The 20,236-nt window shown below is 39.1% G+C and overlaps 1 protein-coding gene across 1 annotated transcript in view; it reads left to right on the plus strand.

The window, feature by feature from the left end:
• The window catches only part of PCDH15 (protocadherin related 15), a 731,887-nt gene that overhangs the window by 160,189 nt on the left and 551,462 nt on the right, over window positions 1–20,236 (plus strand). The window contains exon 4 of the mRNA XM_045081472.1: window positions 17,906–18,066. Within this exon, the coding sequence (XP_044937407.1) occupies window positions 17,906–18,066 (161 nt within the window). The remainder of the gene's footprint in view (window positions 1–17,905; window positions 18,067–20,236) is intronic.

The following is a 20,236-nucleotide window of genomic DNA, read 5'->3' on the forward strand; positions in this document are numbered from 1 at the left end:
CAAATTCTTTTAGTTTTGTTGTTGTCGTCGTTGTTGTTGTTTTGTTTTTGTTTTTGTCCTGGAAGATTTTTATCTCTCCTTCTATTTTCAGTGACAGGCTAGCTGGATTCAGTATTCTTGGCTGCATATGTTTCTTGTTAATGCTCTGAATATATCATGCCAGTCCTTTCTGGCCTGCCAGGTCTCTGTGGATAAGTCTGCTGCCAATCTAATGTTTCTAACATTGTATATTACAGACTTCTTGTCCCAAGCTGCTTTCAGGATTTTTCTCTTTGTCACTGAGACTTTTAAGTTTTACTATTAGATGATGGGGTATGGACCTATTTTTATTGATTTTGATGCGGGTTCTCTGTGCCTCCTGGATTTTGATCATTGTTCCCTTCGCCAAATTAAGGAAATTCTTTGCTATAATTTGCTTCAATATACCTTCTTCCCTTTCTTTCCTCTTCTGGGATCCCAATTATTCTAATATTGTTTCATCTTATGATACCACTTATCTCTCAAATTCTCCCTTCATGCTCCAGTAGTTGTCTCTCTTTTCTCTCAGCTTCTTTATTCTCCATCATTTGGTCTTCTATATCACTAATTCTCTCTTCTGCCTCATTTATCCTAGCAGTAAGAGCCTCCATTTTTGATTGCACATTATTAATAATGTTTTTTTATTTCAATTTGGTGAGATTTTAGTTCTTTTATTTCTCCAGAAAGGGATTCTCTAGTATATTCCATGCTTTTCTTGAGCCCAGCTAGCAACTTGATAATTGTCATTCTGAACTCTAGTTCTGACATATTACTAATGTCTGTATTGATTAGGTCCCTAGCTGTCAATAGTGAATCTTGTTCTTTTTTTTTTTTTTTTTTTTTTTTTTTTTTTTTTTTGAGGAGTTTTTCTGCCTGGTCATTTTATCCAAATAGGAATAGATGAATGAGAGAACAAAATACTATAATGGTGAAAACAACCCCAGAAAAATATATACTAACTAAATCAGAAGAGACCTGAAACTGTGGGGAGAAGAAGGGGGAGGAATTTATATATATATATATATATATATATATATATATATATATATATTAGACTGGTGAGTATAACAGAGCCATGTGCGTCATTTCAGGTGTATTTTAGTCTGTGAGAAGAAACTGCCTTCCATAATTTTAAAGAAAGAAAAACTTTTATATATATAAAATAAAGGGTAAACACATGAAGGAGTGGAATATGAATATAAAGATGAAAATTTTTAAAAATTCTAAAAAGGGAATTGATAAAGTTTGTTAAAAAAAGAAATAAAAAGGAAAGAATGTCATCAGGCTGGAGACTAGAACAAAGCCATGCACTAGATTTAGGGTATATTTTGTTTTTGTTTTTTAAGATTTTATTTATTTATTTGACAGACAGAGATCACAAGTAGGCAGAGAGGCAGGCAGAAAGAGAAGGGGAAGCAGGCTCCCCACTGAGCAGAATGCCCAATGTGGGGCTCAATCCCAGGACCCTGGGATCATGACCTGAGCCGAAGACAGAGGCTTTAACCCACTGAGCCACTGAGGCACCACTATATTTTGTTCTGTTACAAGAAAGTGTATCCCAAAATTTTAAAGAAAGAGAAACATATATGTATACAAAAAGTAAGGTTATAACAATGAAAATATATGAAAATTATGACTATAACAATGAAAATTTGGAAAGTTTTTTTAAAGGTATTGATAGGATAAGATAGTTTAAAAAGTTTAAAATAGGAAAGAGGAAAAATTTTTTTAAAAAGAATGAGAAACAAAATTAAAAATTTATCTTTGTGGGGCGCCTGGGTGGCTCAGTGGGTTAAGCCGCTGCCTTCGGCTCAGGTCATGATCTCAGGGTCCTGGGATCAAGTCCCGCATCGGGCTCTCTGCTCAGCAGGGAGCCTGCTTCCTTCTCTCTCTCTCTGCCTGCCTCTCAGTGTACTTGTAATTTCTCTCTGTCAAATAAATAAATAAATCTTTTAAAAAAAATTATCTTTGAAAGACTATAGAATCATGGGAAAAAAGCCATGCATTCTATGTGTTGCTTTCCCCCCCTCTGGAGTTGCACAGATCTCATTGATTGGCAAACTTGGTCTTTGCTGGATGTTCTTACTGTTCTTCTGAGGGAAGAGTCTGTTGCCATGATTCTCAAATGTCTTTGCCTAATACAGAATGGCACCACTCTTGCCAAGGGCCAGGCTAGTAATCTGCATGGTTTTGGTCTCAGGAGCTTTTGTTCCCTGAATGCTTTCCGTAGAGCTCTGGAATACAGGAATGAAGATGGCAGCCTCCCAATATCTGCCTGTAGGAACTGAGAGCTTGCGGCTGCCATCCTCTGTGCACCCCAGAGAAAAGCAGTCAATCTCTCCCATCTCCCTGGTTTCTGGCTATGCTCCATGCTCACCTGGCCTGTTACCAAGCGTTTCTGTCTCTGGTGCACAGCCCCGTTTGGAGTCTCCAAACCCAGCAGTTTCCTGCCAGGTTGCTTCTCCCAGGGAAGGAAGACCTCCCTGGATCTGCCCCCTGAGGGGTCTCCGCTTCAAGAGCAGTTTCCCTACTATCCCTCAGATCACAGCCTCAAATAATGCCGAGTTAAGAGCTCACTGCTCAGCTCTATCTCCATAGCCAGATTCCCCACTCCTATATTTGGGAGCTCTGCCACCTCTGGCCTTTCTATGACCCTGAGGATTCTAAGACCACACTGTCCCTGCAAGAGCTCCACCCCCAACTTAGCCTCTAGAGCAACGTCTCTCAGTGGAGCTGACTTCTCAAAGTTTTGATTTTGTGCTCCACTGCTCTGTCACTTGCCGGGAGCCAGCCCCTCCCCCTGCAGTCTATCTTCAAGTACATCACCTCAGATTCACTTCTCCACACATCCTATCTTCCAGAATGTTCTTAGAATTGCTACTCTTTTCTCTTTGATCTCCTGTTGAGTTTGTAGGTGTTCAGAATTGTTTGATAACTATCGAGCTGAACTCCTACAACCCAATATTAGATCTCCTACTTCACCATCTTGCTAACCATGGTGCCATATTCCTTGGTTAGAAGAAAGTCACAGGTTTCACCTGCACTCAGGGGAAGACCCTCATGTCACACCAAGAGCTAGCCATCACAGGATCTGTCCACCATGGAGCCTTTCCAGATTCTTGAGAGCTCAGGGTCCACCCTCCATGTTCAGGATTTTTCCTTGTGTCACACTGGAATGGAGGTATTATGGTTGTACCAAAGGTCTCTGGGTTAGTGTGTTCACTTCTTAAACTAGTACTCCCAGTCTAAGCTGAAGATTAATTGGCCTATCCTTAATACCAGCTATCTTTCTTCTTTTATGAGTGGTATGCTATAAGGTCAAAGACTGTGAGTGTGTGTGTGTGTGTGTGTAATCTGTATCTATAATCTATCTATAATATGGGAAAATTAGTTCTAGGTTCAGGTCACTGAAAATTATATTTTACTATTCTCCCTCTGTCCTCTTTTTAAAAAAAAAATTCATTTATTTATTTGAGAGAGAGAGAGAGGTGGGGAGGGGCAGAGGGAGAAAATCTCAAGCCGACTCCTCACTCAGCTAAACATGGAGCCCAACATGGGGCTCCATCACAGAACCCATGAGATCACGGCCGGAGCTGAAACCACGAGTCAGATTCTCAACTGACTGAGCCACCCAGGCACCACAGTTTCTCCCTGTATCTTACTTGATACTTGATCTTGCTTACTTGATTCAGGAATTATGGAACACTACATAAAAAACTAATGATGTACTGTATGGGGAATAATATAACATAATAAAAATAATACAAATAATAAAATTCTGTGCTTCTATTTTGAGTTGGATAAGTGATATACAAACAAAATAAACATGACTTCTACACAAAACTGAATAATGCATATGCATTTCTTTGCTACTTTACTTGCAACAGAATATACACATTAGCGGTGGTCTAAATGACAAGACACTTATATCAATTTCTAAGGAAGAAGTTAAGGTAGAAGGAATAAAATAGAAAAAATAAACCCTCTTATTTAAGTTTTTCTATGTCTGTGCCAGGCTTGATAGATCACCTCTCGAACACCATGAAGTAAAACATCACAAGTAAGTAGAAAGTGTCATTACTCAGATAATGTAAGGTGCACTCAAACAAAGCTGCTTGTTTTGCAATGCTTTGTTCTTTTGAGGTAAATAAAGTATAATTGTGAAGACCCTTGTCACTTTGCAAAGCAGAATGCTTGTAGTTTCTGCACATTTTAGTGTCAACAGTGTTGACATGATTAGGGTCATTTTCCAACTTTAGCAGGCGTTCCATGCGGTTCATATGCTCTTAATATGCCAACATAGCCCAGTAAAAATTTAGGTGATTGGGGTTTTTTTCTCCCCCCCATCTTGGAATGGTTTCACTTTTTATTGCCCACAAAAACATACTCGAAATACACACTCCATATTTTTATATTATTAAACTGTACTCCACTAAGAATACCTCTTATGGGGTGAAGTCATTTATGAAAATATTATATACTGAACACAATTCAGGAATTCAGAGTAGCCATCCATATTCTTGAAATTATATCATTTGATGTACTTTATTACAATTTCACATTTTTTATATTCAACAAAGTTACATGGTCTCAGTGTTAGTTAGAGTCTGGGCTCTGTGTACCAATACACAAGGACTTTCTTGAAGCTAAGGATTACATATCAGTTCCAATAGAGACCAGTTGGGATTTCTGTCATCTCTGTCATTTTTTTCTTGATGATTCTCTACTCTGCAGTAGAAACCCTTCAGCCGTTATTTCCAAACTTTCCAAGTATCTCCTCCTATTTCAAATCATCTTTTTCACACTGCAAGCCCTCAGTGATCTCTCTTCACCCAAAGCTGAAAACCCTCTCATATTATATTACACAATTTAGCACTCAATTACATAGAATTCTATTATTTTACAGTTCTCTCATGAATATTTATGCCAGCCCCCCAGTAGTTCAAGCTTCTGAGGAGGGCACTGTGTTTTTTCCCTCCTCAATGTTAACCTTAATATCCATCATTTTTTAAAATTTTTTATTAACTTATAATGTATTATTATGCCCAGGGCTACAAGTCTGTGAATCACCAGATTTACACACTTCACAGCACTCACCATAGCACATACCTTCCACTATGTCCATAACCCAACCACCCTCTCCCTATCCCCCCCGACCCGGCAACCCTCAGTTTTTTTGTGTGACATTGAGAGTCACTTACAGTTTATCTCCCTCCTGATCCCATTTTGTTTCATATCTTTTCCTAGCCCCCAACACCCCCTTGTTGTCCATCTGTTGATGGACATCTAGATTCATTCCATAGTTTGGCTACTGTGGACATTGCTGCTATAAATATTTGAGTGCACATGCTCCTTCAGATAACAACATTTGTGTCTTTAGGGTAAATACCCAGTAGTCGGATTGCTGGGTTATAGGGTAGCTCTATTTTCAACTTTCTGATGAACCTCCATGCTGTTTTCCAGAGTGGTTGCACCAGCCTTCATTCCCACCAACAGTGTAGGAGGGTTCCCCTTTCTCTGCATCCTTGCCAATGTCTCTCATTTCTTGACTTGTTAATTTTAGCCATTTTGACTAGGTGAGGTGGTATCTCACTGTGGTTTTGATTTGTATTTCCCTGATGCCGAGTGATGTTGAGCACTTTTTCATGTGTCTGTTGGCCACCTGAATGTCCTCATTGTAGAAGTATCGGTTCATGTACTCTTCCCATTTCTTGATTGGATTATTTGTTTTTTGCATGTTGAGTTTGATAAGTTCTTTATAGTTTTTGGATACTAGCCCTGTATCTGCTACATCTTTTGCAAATATCTTCTCCCATTCTGTCAGTTGTCTTTTGGTTTTGTTGACTTTTTCCTTTGCTGTGCAGAAGCTTTTTATCTTAATGAAGTTCCAATAGTTCACCTTTTGCCCTTGCTTCCCTTGCCTTTGGTGATGTTTCTAGGAAGAAAATGCTACTGTGGCTAAGGTCAAAGCTTGCTGCCTGTGTTCTCCTCAAGGATTTCAATGGATTCCTTTCTCACAATGAAGTCCTTCATCCATTTTGAGTCTGTTTTTCTGTGTGGTATAAGGAAATACTCCAGTTTCATTTTTCTGCACGTGGCTGTCCAATTTTCCCACCATCATTTGTTGAAAAGACTTTTTTCCATTGGACATTCTTTCCTGCTTTGTCAAAGATTAGTTGACCATAGGGATGAGCATCTATTTCTGGGCTCTCTATTCTGTTCCATGGATCTATGTTTCTGTTTTCCTGCCAGTACCATACTGTCTTGATTATGACAGCTTTGTAAGAGAGCTTGAAGTCTAGAATTGTGATGCCACCAACTTTGGATTTCTTTTTCAATATTCCTCTGGCTATTCAAGGTCTTTTCTGGTTCCATATAAATTTTAGGATTATTTGTTCCATTTCTTTAAAAAAAAAATAGACGGGATTTTGATAGGGGTTACATTAAATTTGTAGATTGCTTTAGGTAGCATAGATATTTTCACAATATTTGTTCTTCCAATCTATGAGCATGGATCATTTTTCCATTTCTTTGTGTCTTCCTCAATTTCTTTCATGAGTACTTTACAGTTTTCTGAGTACAGACTCTTTGCCTCTTTGGTTAGGTTTATTCCTAGGTATCTTACAGTTTTGGGTGCAATTGTAAATGGGATTGATCCTTAATTTCTCTTTCTTCTGTCTTGTGGTTGGTGTAGAGAAATGCAACTGATTTCTGTGCATTGATTTTATATCTTGATACTTTACTGAATTTCCTGTACAAGTTCTAGCAGATTTGGAATGGAGTCTTTTGGGTTTTCCATATAAAGTATCATATTATCTGCAAAGAGTGAGAGCTTGACTTCTTCTTTGCTGATTTGGATGCTTTTAATTTCTTTTTATTGTCTGATTGCTGAGGCTAGGACTTCTAGTAGTATGTTTAATAGCAGCGGTGATAATGGACATCCCTGCCCGTGTTCCTGAGCTTAGCAGAAAAGCTCTCAGTTTTTCTCCATTGAGAATGATATTTACTGTGTTTTTTGTAGATGGCTTTGATGATATTGCGGTATGTACCCTCTATCCCTACACTTTGCAGAGTTTTGATCAGGAAAGGATTCTGTACTTTGTCAAATGCTTTTTCAGCATCTATCGAGAGTATCATAAGTTTCCTGTTCTTTCATTAATGTGTTGTATCACATTGATTGATTTGCAGATGTTGAACCAACCTTGCAGTCCTGGGATAAATCCCACTTGGTCATGGTGAATAATCCTTTTAACGTGCTGTTGGATCCTATTGGCTAGTATTGTAGTGAGAATTTTCACATCTGTGTTCATCAAGGATATTGGTCTGTAATTCTCTTTTTTTGATGGGATCTTTGTCTGGTTTTGGGATCAAGGTAATGCTGGTCTCAGAAAATGAGGTTGGGGGACGCCTGGGTGGCTCAGTTGGTTAAGCAGCTGCCTTCGGCTCAGGTCATGATCCCAGCATCCTGGGATCGAGTCCCACATTAGGCTCCTTGCTTGGCGGGGAGCCTGCTTCTCCCTCTGCCTCTGCCTGCCATTCTGTCTGCCTGTGCTCGCTCTCTCCCCCCCCTCTCTCTGATAAATAAATAAAATCTTTAAAAAAAAAAAAAGAAAATGAGGTTGGAAGTTTTCCTTCCATTTCTATGTTTTGGAACAGTTTCAGGAGAAAGGTATTAATTCTTCTTTTAATGTTTGGTAGAATTCCATGGGAAGCCATCTGACCCTGGGCTCTTGTTTGTTGGGAGATTTTTGATGACTGCTTCAGTCTCCTTACTGGTTACAGGTCTGTTCAGGTTTTCTCTTTCTTTGGGTTCAGTTGTGGTAGTTTTTATGTCTTTTGGAATGCTTGCTTTTCTTCCAGATTGTCAAATTTGCTGGCTATAGTTGCTCATAATATGTTCTTATAATTGTTTTTATTTCTTTGGTATTGGTTGTGATCTCTCCTCTTTCATTCATGAATTTATTTATTTGGGTCATTTCTCTTTTCTTTTTGATAAGCCTTGCCAGGGGTTTATCAATCTTATAAATTCTATCAAAGAACAGCTCCTAGTTTCATTGATTTGTTCTATTGTTTTTTGTTTTGTTTTTGTTTTCTTTGGTTTGGTTTCTATTTCATTGTTTTCTGCTCTGATCTTTATTATTTCTCTTCTGTTGCTGGGTTTAGGCTTTCTTTGTTGTTCTTTCTCCAGCTCTTTTAGGTGTAGGGTTAGGATGTGTATTTGAGACCTTCTCTATTGAGAAAGGTTTGTATTGCTGTATATTTTCCTCTCAGGACTGCCTTTTCTGTGTCCCACAGATTTTGAACCATTGTGTTTTCATTATCATTTGTTTCCATGATTTTTTTTTTCAATTCTTCTTTAATTTCCTGGTTGACCCATTGATTCTTTAGAAGGATTCTCTTTAGTCTCCATGTATTCAGGTGCTTTCCCAATTTCCTCTTGTGATTGAGTTCTAGCTTCAGAGCATTGTGGTCTGAAAATATGAAGGGTATGATTCCAATCTTTCTGTAGCAGTTGAGACCTGATATGGGACCGAGGATGTGATCTATTCTAGAGGATGTTTCATGTGCACTAGAGAAGAATGTGTATTCTGTTGCTTTGGGCTGGAATATTATGAATATATCTGTGATGTCCATCTGGTCCAGTGTGTCATTTAAGGCTTTTATTTCCTTGTTGGTCTTTTGCTTGGAATATCTGTCCATTTCAGTGAGGGGGGTATTAAAGTCCCCTACTATTATTGTATTATTGTTGATGTGTTTCTTTGATTTTGTTATTAATTGGTTCATATAGTTGGCTGCTCTCCTGTTACGGACATAGATATTTAAAATTGTTAGATCTTCTTGTTGAACAGACCCTTTGAGTATGATATAGTGTCCTTGCTCATCTCTTATTATAGTCTTTGGCTTAAAATCAAATTGATCTGATATAAGGATTGCCATCCCAGCTTTCTTTTAATGTGCATTAGCATGGTAAATTGTTTTCCACCCCCTCACTTTAAATCTGGAAGAATCTTTGGGTCTAAAATGAGTTTCTTGTACACAGAATATTGATAGGTTTTGTTTTCTTATCCACTCTGATACCCTGTGTCTTTTGATTAGGGCATTTAGCCCATTTACATTCAGGGTAACTATTGACAGATATGAATTTAGTGCTATTGTATTGCCTGCAATGTGACTATTACTGTATGTTGTCTCTGTTCCTTTCTAGTCTACTATTTTAGGCTCTTTCTTTGCTTAGAGGACCCCTTTCAATATTTCCTGTAGAGCTGGTTTGGAGTTTACAAATTCTTTTAGTTTTTCTTTGTCCTGGAAACTTTTTATCTCTCCTATGTTCAATGATAGCCTAGCTGGATATAGTATTCTTGGCTACGTGTTTTTTCATTTAGTGTTCTGAATATATCATGGTAGTTTTTTCTAGACTGCCTGGTCTCTATGGATAAGTCTGCTGTCAATCTAGTATTTTTACCATTGTATATTACAGACTTCTTGTCCCAGGCTACTTTCAGGATTTTCTCTTTGTCACTAAGACTTGTAAATTTTGCTATTAGATGACCGGGTGTGGACCTATTCTTATTGATTTTGATGGAGAATCTCTGCACCTCCTGGATTTTGATGCTTGTTCCCTTTGCCATACTAAGGAAATTCTCCACAATAATTTGCTCCAATATACCTTCTGTTCCCTTCTCTCTTTCTTCTTCTTCTGGAATTCCAATTATTCTAATTTTTTGTCTTATGGTATCACTTATCTCTCGAATTCTCCCCTCGTGGTCCAGTAGCTGTTTGTCCCTCTTTTGCTTAGCTTCTTTATTCTCTGTCATTTGGTCTTCTATATCATTAATTCTCTTGTTTGCCTCTTTTATCTTGGCCATAAGAGCCTCCGTTTTTTATTGCACTTCATTAATAGCTTTTTTGATTTCAGCTTACTTAGATTTTAGTTCTTTTATTTCTCCAGAAAGGGCTTTTATTTCTCCAGACAGAGTTTCTCTAATATCTTCCATGTCTTTTTCAAGCCCAGCTAGCACCTTGAGAATTGTCATTCTGAACTCTAGATCTGACATATTACCAATGTCCATATTGATTAGTTCCCTAGCCTTTGGTACTGCCTCTTGTGTTTTGTTTGTTTGTTTGGTTTGGATTGGTTTGGTTTGGTTTGGTTTTTGTTCTTTGTTTTTTTGTGGTGAGTTTTTCTGCATTGTCCAGAGTTTTTCTGCATTTATCCAAATAAGAATATATGAAGGAGAGAATAAAATACTAAAAGGTGGCAAAGACTCCAGGAAAATGTGTGTTAACCAAATCAGAAGATACCCCAAATCATGGGGGGAAGAAAGGTGTTAAAAGAAGGTCAGGAAAAAAAAAATTAAAAAGAAAAAAAAAAGAAAAGAAAAATATATATATTACACTAGTGAATAGACCAGAGCAACCCTCTTAATTTGGGGAGTATTTTGGTCTCTTAGAAGAAAATAAAGAAATTTTAAACAATGAAAAAAAAACATATATATATAAAATACATAATATGTATGTATATATACATACATATACATGCATACATGTATGTATGTATGTATACATACATGTGTGTGTGAACACACACACACAAAATAAAGGTAAACACAATGAAGTGATGGAATATGACTATAAAGATGAAAATTTTGAAAAAAATTCTAAAAAAGCAGTTGATAAGTTGGTTGGGAAAAGAAAGAAAAAGAAAGTGGAGAGAATTTGCTCAGGCTGGATACTAGCACAAGGCCCTGTGCTAGATTTAGGGTATATTTTGATCTGTTAGAAGAAGTTGTATCCCATTTTTTTTAGAAGAAAAAACCCTATGTGTGTACCAAAAATAAAGTTAGATACAATGAAGGATAAAATATGACTATAAAAATGAAGGTTTTTTTTTTTAAGATTTTTTATTTTATTTATTTGTCATAGAGAGAGAAGCGAGAGCAAGCACAGGCAGACAGAGTGGCAGGCAGAGGCAGAGGGAGAAGCAGACCCCCTGCCAAGCAAGGAGCCCAATGTGGGACTCGATCCCAGGACGTTGGGATCATGAAGGCAGCTGCTTAACCAACTGAGCAACCCAGGCATCCCTAAAAATGAAGGTTTAAAAAGGTTTTTTTTGAAAGGTATTTTTAAGATAAACTAGTTAAAAAACATTAAAAGAGGTAAGAGTAAACATTAAAAAAAATAGAATAGAAAAAAATAAAATTAAAAAAAAATAATTAACTTTGCAAGACTAAAGAATCATGGGAAGAAACCATAAATTCCATGGTTTGCTTTCTCCTCTGGAATTCTGCTGTTCTTCTTGATAAGTGAACTTAGTCTTGGCTGGATTTCTTGCTGATCTTCTGGGGGAGGGACCTACTGTATTGATTCTCAAGTGTTTTTGCCTGAGGCTGAATTGCACTGCCCTTGCCAGGGGCTGGGCTAAGTAATCTGCTCAGGTTTGCTTTTGGGAGCTTTTGTTCCCTGAACACTATCCATAGAGCTCTGTAGAACAGGAATGAAAATGGCAGCCTCCCAGTCTCCCGCCTAGAGGAGCCAAGAGCTTGGGGCCCCACTCCTCAGTGCGCCCTCAGAGAAAAGCACTCAATCACTCCCGCCTCCATGGTCTCCAGCCATACTCTGAGCTCACCCAGCCTGTGACCAAGCATCTCTATCTCTGACACACAGCCATCCTGGAGTCTCCAAGCCCAACAGATCCCTGCCGCTCTTCCTGGGGGGTGTCCCCGGATCTGCCACTTATGGGGTCCCTGCTCAAAGAGCAGTGACCTGACTGTGCCATAGATCACAGTTTAAGGTAACCCCTGAGTTGAGAGCTCTCTCCTTCGCTCCATCTCTATAGCCAGTGTCCCTGCTCTAATACCTGCGTGCTCTGCTACACTCAGACACCCCTGATCCTTCTGTGACCCTGCGGGACCTGAGACCATGCTGTTTCCACGTGGGCTCCACCCCGACTTAGCCTCTGGAGCCATGTCCCTCAGTGGAGCCAACTTTTAAAAGTTCTGATTTTGTGCTCCCTTGCTCTGCCGCTTGCCGGGAGTCAGTCCCTCCCCCCTGTGGTCTATCTTCCTGTTGCTTTGGATTCACTTCTCCATAGTGGTCGACATTCTGTTTCTAGAATGGCTGCTCTTCCTCTCTTTGATCTCCTGTTGGATTTTTAGGTGTTGGGAATGGTTTGATAAACTATCTAGCTGATCTCCTGCTACCTGATGTCATCTCAGCCTGCTGCTCCTTTGCCATCTTCAAAATTTAGGTTTGTATGTATTTCTTCCCTTTAGGAGTTTATCAAGTAATAATCTAGCTACAGAAGACTGTAGGCTGAGCTGGAATGAGTAATTTATATAACTGTAGTCCCAGAAATGTGAAAAAATGAAATGGAGGGATTACTCCCAAGAAACTAATGGAAAGTCTTGACAAAGATTTGAGCTTGATGAGAGTTTTGCTTAGCCTGTTAATCTTGGAATCCAGATGTATATCATGGCAGTGTTTATTGGTTAACCTCACTGAAAAGCTACAGATTGCTACTTTTTTACTTTTTTGATTTCAAATTTGTTTCAGTCACATAATGTGCATTTGGTAGCTTTGCTTATGTTTCCATTTGTAGCCAGTAACATGCAGTGTATCCTTCTGGCTAGATGATGCAGTAGCTGATCATTCTGCCAATTGGCTTAAACTGGGGAGAGGTTGTTGCAAGAGATTTTTTGCAATCCATATTGGTTATATACCTTTGAATAATTAATTGTTTTATAGCAACAACTAGTGGGTTCTGGACAGAGTGATTTTCTTTATTTTAATGTTTGGAAGGAACCCAAACAGTCAATTACTCTCTTTCCCTGTAGAACTTAATTTTTTGGCTTCGTTGAATTAGGTTAATTAGGAAAGCAATGTACCCCCTCCCACTCCCACCTCCACAGAATTTTTAGAGAACAATTCATTTGTTTTATAATGCCTATCGAAAGAAGCAAATAACTTTCACAGGAAAAATATTAAGTATCTAATTTTTACTTATACTATATTAGTATAGATACATACAGTTTGCATAAAAATATAAATATAATATATAATACAATATAACAATATTATAAATATAAATAATAATAACATAATATCTATTTATATGTAATTTAATGTGTATATGTGTGTGTGTGTGTTTGCTTTGAGTTCCTATAGAAGCAAACATGTGATAAAATTGAGTAGAAAGTGTTCAATCTAAAGATTGCCACTAGTAAGCCCTTCTTGGCATCAAATCTAATCTGAGTTTTTATGAGAAAAATCAGAATTGTCTGTGGTGAGGAAATGGAAAGAGTGGGTACAACCCCCTAGTAATGGTGGGCCTGGACAGATTGCCCTCAGTTGGATGTAAGAGATTCTCTCTACGCTTTCGTCTACAGAAAGCATTCTCTCTCTACCTTCTGACTTCCTAGAATGATTATTTGGGAATTTGAGTCCCAATAAATTCTTCCAGACTGCTGCCTTGCCCATGCATTAACCAAACATAATAACCTAGCTATGGAAATGAACAGTAGATGTTATTTGTAAAGAAGTCTGGGACATAAAATCAGTCACTTTGCTTTAGCTTCAGATAGTTTCTCTTTCAAAATGGTGTTGGCAACATCAACATCAGTAAATTTAAACTTTTCAAGTCTTCATTCTGTTCCAAGGACTGCGATTAGTACTTCATACACATTGTCGAGTTCAGTCATTGCTACAACCTACCAGGCTCTTCTTTGGTGCCACTTACCTCATGCACACTGGTAGGTAGGGAATGGCCTTGCTATAATGAGGAAATGGTATTGCTTCATAAGTTATTTCACAGTATACTCATGTTGTGAAATATTCTGGAAAATCTTTGTTCATAATCAAAAGGAAAGATTTAGCTGTGTAAGAAGATCTTCAGAAAAAAACTGAAGATCTGCAGCCTCCTTACTTAGTGCATGTAGAGTCCCCACTGGTGTCTACAACTGATGGATAATCTGTCCATCTGGAGAAGCTGTGGATATAGTGGAAACAATTGAAGACTTATTTCTCTGACCTAAATTAATAGATAAATGAAGATAGCTAAAAACTGGATCAAGTTTTTAATTTTGATGAAAAAAATGTCTCTATTTAGAACCAAATCACCTTCAATCCCTACTTTTTGTTCTTTAGGATTAAGTTATTTATTTTGGAGAGAGAAAGGGAGAGGGAGTTCAAGCATGTAGGCAGGAGGGGCAGAGGGAGATGGAAACAAAGAATCCTCAAACAGATTCTTCACTGAGCCGAGCATGGAGTGCCACGTGGGGCTCAATCCTGTAGACCTGAAATTCTGACCTGAGCCAAATCAAGAGTCAGATACTTAACCTACTGAGCCAACCAGGCACCCCTAAATACCTACTCTCTGAAGGAAGAAGCACAAACCCCAATGTTTGAGGCCGGAAAACAATGACTATGATGTTTGGTGAAAAATCACTAAATTCTTAACTGTTCTACTTTTTTATTGTGTTTTTTGTTTTGTTTTGCATTATACTTGGGGTTTGTTTGTTTGCTTGTTTTTTTTTTTTTTTTTAATTGTAGTTTTGGATAGTGCCCTGACAGTAGAACACACAGAACACATTTTTTTTTCAGGTACCTACATATGGTGTTACAGATTTTTTAGCAAAGAGAAATTACAGGTGAGTGGGGTTGAGTAGTCTACCCACATTCACATGGTTAGTAAGGGGTGGATCCAGGATTGGAGTCTGCCAGTTCCAGGGCCAGCTCTCTCTTAACTTCTATGACATGAGTATCGAACTACATTTAATTCCTTTCTCCTGACTGCAGTCATTTTTTTACTATGACAAAAGAAAACTTTCATATAAGAGGGATCCCGTCTTGGGCACTGTGTTCTGCAAGATAGGTCTCTTTTGGGTTAACACCTGCTGATTAATTGATCCCTTTATTTTCATGAAATATGTCTCTTCACCTCTAAAAATATCTTCTGTTCTGGTTTATTCTCTGATAATAATGGAGCCATCCAGCTTTCTTATTACTGTTGCTTTGTGTATCCTATCCTTTCATTTTTCATGTAGCTGTGTCTTTATAATTAAAATGGAGACAGGATTTTCAATATCACATTAAACAGAAGGTTTTACTGGAAAAGGAGGAAGCTTGCAAAACAACAGAAGAACCAAAGCACTGTGCTCTCTCCAAATGTCCAGCACTGGCTCAGGACACAGGCTTCCCAGGATGGAAATCCTGGATCCATGAGAAGGGCCATCCCCAAGACTGGCTTGCACATGGACCCTCAGTTGGCCTCAGTTAGGTATCACCTGTCCTGCTGGGAGGAAGGTGGAGATGGGGCTCTCCAGGGAACCCAGAGTGAACATCTCCTTCTCTTCCTCCTTCTTCTTTAAAAATCAATAAATGGTGCTCTTTACCTCATGCCTCCCTCAGCTGTGCTCTATTCTCTCTCTTCTCCAAACTTTCGGTCAAGATGACATGGCTTATGAGAGTATGGAGGGATTTTTAGTGACATGAAGCTGTGTTCTGGTGAAAGAAAAGTGAAACTCTTGCTTTTTTTGGCAAATTAGCCCTTGAAACAGTTCTTGCTAAGTTCTGGTCATGGAAGAGCACAGGGCTGAGGAGGGAGCCAGAAAACATAGCTGGATCTTCTCCATGAAAATTAAACATCATTAAAGTAGAAGTCCAGATACACAGATTCAGTTTCACTGTGTTAATTGTCATTAACATAACGATCCCAAGTTTCTCTGGTTATGATCCATTTGGACCACAGAGGGGGACTCCCTGCCCCTCCCTCTGCATGTCCCAGGAAGCCTGCTGCTTCTGCTACAATGCATGGCAGAGTCCAGGCCTGAATGCTGTTAGCCTATCTCCTGCTGTACCTTATTGTGTCTTTTTCTTCATTGGGAAATAGAATCTAATTTAATTTCTTATAAAGATTTTATTTATTTATTTGACAGACAGAGATCACAAGCAGGTAGAGAGGCAGGCAGAGACAGAGAGAGGAGGAAGCAGGCTCCCCGCTGAGCAGGGAGCCCGAAACGGGACTCGATCCCAGGACCCTGAGATCATGACCTAAGCAGAAGGCAGTGGCTTAACCCTCTGAGCCACCCAGGCACCCTAATTTAATTTCTTAATCACAGACTGACTTACTTATGAAATCATTTTTCAAAGCTTAGTGGTGTGATGTGCTTTGAAACCAGTGTGTACTTAGGCCTCGAACACGTTCCCAGGTCAGAAAATGCCATCGATGTCGGGTTGTACTTTGGGACATATTTTCTGTAGGGAATCTAGTTTCCATTTCAATAAAAAATAGAAGGATCAGTTTCACTCCCTATTTACAGGTGTGTGTACTAGTATGTGAATAAAGTAGAAGGAGATAATCTGCCACTCAGAAATGCAGGCGTGTGAATATGTGTTTAAACATAATTCAGATTTATTGCTACAAAAGGATGGTTTCCTTTAACATTCCCCAGACAGATGAAGCTCATTGATAATACTGTTACAAAGAAAAATAGTATAGCTTTAATTATTATTAATTACTATTAATTTGCTGAGAAAATCTTCCAAAGAGGCCCCGCCCCTTTTATCTGTGTCTCTGCAACGATGTAACATGTAGGCCAATTCCATGCCTTAAGAAAGTGCATTAGATACGTTTGGCATTGTTATTCAAGCTAGATTTATATTTATGGATTATCTATATATTCTTGTATGCTCTCCTAAGGCAATGAGTTCTGTAGATGTATGCCATTTATTTTAATGTTTTTAGGAGGGTACATTTTTATTTGTATAGCCCCATCTCTTCTGGATGCCATAATTTTAATAAAATGGGTTGGCTGAAAATGATTGCCCTAGGCTATAGTGCATTATTGTTTGGCAGAGGGATTGTTGCTATATGGGGGGAAAAATGGGATTTGAATCACATCACTGCTGTTTGCATCCAACTTGCAGAATGCATGGAATTTTTAACAAAATAGGCAAGGTTAGAGATGTGCTGTCATTTCAACTCATTCAACGCATGTCTACAATTTAGCCTGTTGAAAAGATAGTAAGAAAGCTAGGACCCAAAAGTTCCATTGGAAGATTGTGCTGTTTTTTTTTTTTCAAGATTTTATTTATTTATTTGACAGAGAGAGTTCACAGTAGACAGATAGGCAGGCAGAGAGAGAGAGAGAGGGAAGCAGGCTCCCCACTGAGCGGAGATTCCCGATGCGGGACTCGATCCCAGGATCCTGAGATCATGACCTGAGCCGAAGGCAGCGGCTTAACCCACTGAGCCACCCAGGCGCCCACATTGTGCTGTTTTGATCAAGCACTCAAGATGTGTCTGCAAGAAGAATGAAGTCTGTCTTATGTCTGCCCACTGGTTTTGTCTTTCACATTAAGATTTACGTTTTATGGATTTGCGCTAAGATAAAAAAAAAGAAAGAAGCAGTTCTCATCATGGGAGATCTTGCTACTTTATCTCTTCCTTTTCATCCTTTCTGTAATTTTCAGGCTGTCTCTTTTCATATCAGAAGTCTTACTGAGTGAACTGAAGGATCAGTCTCTGTATCTCAGGCATTTCCTTTTTGTTTGGGGTGAAATCCAGTGATCACTCCTGTGCGGAGTGATGGACAGGGAGGGGGAACAGTTTGAAATTGTCCAAAGAGAAACCAGAAATAGATGATGAAACTCACCAAGTGGTTCAATCTCTGCCTGCCACCCTCATCTCCCAAAAATATCATTTATAAATAGTGGAATAAAGGTTATCTCGCCTTTTGGAGACAGGACACTTTCTATATCATGCCAAATATTATGCTGAATGTCTTCTGCTTGAAAATGGATTTGCCAGTCACCTGGGGTTTAAGAATATGATCTTGCTCAAGAATCCGTATAAGTAGCATGTTTTCAAATAACTGTCTTTGGCCTGCAGGTACAATTCTGGTGGATAACATGCTGATCAAAGGGACTGCTGGAGGACCAGACCCCACCATTGAACTTTCCTTAAAGGACAATGTGGATTACTGGGTGTTGCTGGACCCTGTGAGGCAAATGCTCTTTCTGAACAGCACGGGCCGAGTTCTGGATAGAGACGTTAGTGACTCTTTTTTCCTTTGTTCCCATGTCACAACCTATCGTGGTATAAGTAACTGCATGTGTTTGTTGATAGAACATCAAACTTTCTCTATAGAATTGGACATGATTTTCTATGTTTATCAACAAAAAACCCCCTTTTTTTTAAACTCCTGGAAGGAAAAATAAGGAGGGAAGGGATTGTCTGTGTCTAAGAGATCCATTGTATTTCCCCCTGACATCCAGGAACAAGTTGGGGGTAGAGTTGGAAGAGTAGGAGAAGCAAGGCGAGGACCCACACAGAGTCTGGGAATGCAGCTCAGGTTTGCTTGAGGATGCGGTGAGATGGGCTGAGCACAGGAGGTGGTCTCACAAAAGGCAGTCATGGGTTGCGGGTTGAGTGTGTGGCCCTGTGCTTCCTGCACTATAAAGACATTCAAAGAAGGAGCATGAGTTTCCTGGCACCTTGCCAGTCCATCGGTGGCAGGGGACCTAGGTATTAAGGCAGCATAACTCAGGTATTCTGTTATGAAGAACAGCTAAGTTGCCAAAATCATTGACTATTTCTCTTCTGAGGAAGTGGACTTTGCATTCCAGTCTTGGGTCCAGAGAAGCGTGTATGTGTGTGTGTGTGTGTGTGTGTGTGTGTGGCGCACCCTGTGGTAGCTGTAATAGCCATTATAGGGGACCTTAGGAGCACATCTCAACAGGCCTACTCCCGAATTTCCAGGCTATAAAATCTAAATGTTAGGCATTCAGCACTTGGTGAACCTGATTCTCTCGAATTTATGATTCACTTTACAATACAGTGTAGGGTGGAGGGCCCCTCATTTATTTTACATCTAAAGTTCAGAGTCTCTCAGAGCTTGGCTGTGAGGTGGGCTGTGCACAGGACTCTCCCACCAGGATGGGCTCTCTCTGTCCTCTTGGGGGCTGCAGGGACACTGACAGAGCCATGGTCGCAGTCATGGAAGGCAGGCACAGTGGAGAGGGAAAGTGGGATCATCGGGGTCCATGTAGGAGAAGAAGTCTGCCTCAAGGCCCCCTCCCCTCCACACACTCACTATGTACTTCTATCACAACCCATCATTTCTACACCACACTTCACAATTCAGGATGGGCACCTGGAAGGTGTAAAATGGAATAAGGACAGTTGCTATCTTGTCTTGGCTTAATTTATCTTCAAAGTCTTAAGTTTTGTGAGAGCAGTCTGGATAATGGGCCAGACTGGCAAGCTGGGAGAGTGTCCCCACTGTGCTACCTACAGGCATCCTGTACTGGCCTTAATCAGGACCATTCATCTCTATGTCCCATGCATTTTATATTGTAACCTATTAGCAGAATTATAGAATATGTATCTCTTTTAGGCCACTATTATTTTATGTTGTTTCCTTTTCTTAACCTAATAGCTAATTCTAATAACTTACTGTTCTGCTGACAAATCATTTTCTTTTTTAAAAACATTTTTTGTTTCATTTGAGATTAAAAGCACAAGTTCTGGGTCTGAATTTTGAGTAGAAAGAAAAGATATCCTTCAGTATAAATAAACTGGGATCTGTATCTCCAACCTAAAACATTATTTATATTATGCACCAAAAATTATCTTTACTTGGAAAGATAAGTATCCACTTCCCTAGTATTATTTTTCTATTTCTGGTAAGGGCAACATTTATTGGATATTAGTGAAACTGAAAAACAGTACTGTGGGAATACGCTTGAACAAGGACTGACTTGCAGGTAATAATTGCAAAAATAAGTATCACTTAAAGAATCATCTCGGCTGTTTTCTTTTGTGGGTTCGTTTTTAACACAGTAACCAAAACTTATCTCCTTCTACTTAAAATGCCCCTTTCAATTAGGAATGTTATGGTCAAGTTACACTTGCCAAGATATTTTGTAAATTAAAGCGTTGTCAGCAGACACCTACCTGAATTAGCTAAAGATGCTGGAGTCAAGGACACCTAAAGGATATTAATTATAAAGTGAATATTGTACAGAAGAATCTATAAATAAAAATCAAATCACAGGTTCACATATGTGCAGTATGTTGATTTTGCAAACACAGTCATTGAGATCACAGGAAGACAGTAGCTAAAGAGAGGACGAGGGGTGCCTGGGTGGCTCAGTCATTAAGCATCTACCTTCAGCTCAGGTCATGATCCCAGGGTCCTGGGATCAAGTCCCACATCAG

Source organism: Mustela putorius, unplaced genomic scaffold (assembly GCF_011764305.1).
Source record: "Mustela putorius furo isolate JIRA1106 unplaced genomic scaffold, ASM1176430v1.1 tig00000577_pilon_pilon_pilon, whole genome shotgun sequence".
Lineage (NCBI taxonomy): Eukaryota > Metazoa > Chordata > Mammalia > Carnivora > Mustelidae > Mustela > Mustela putorius.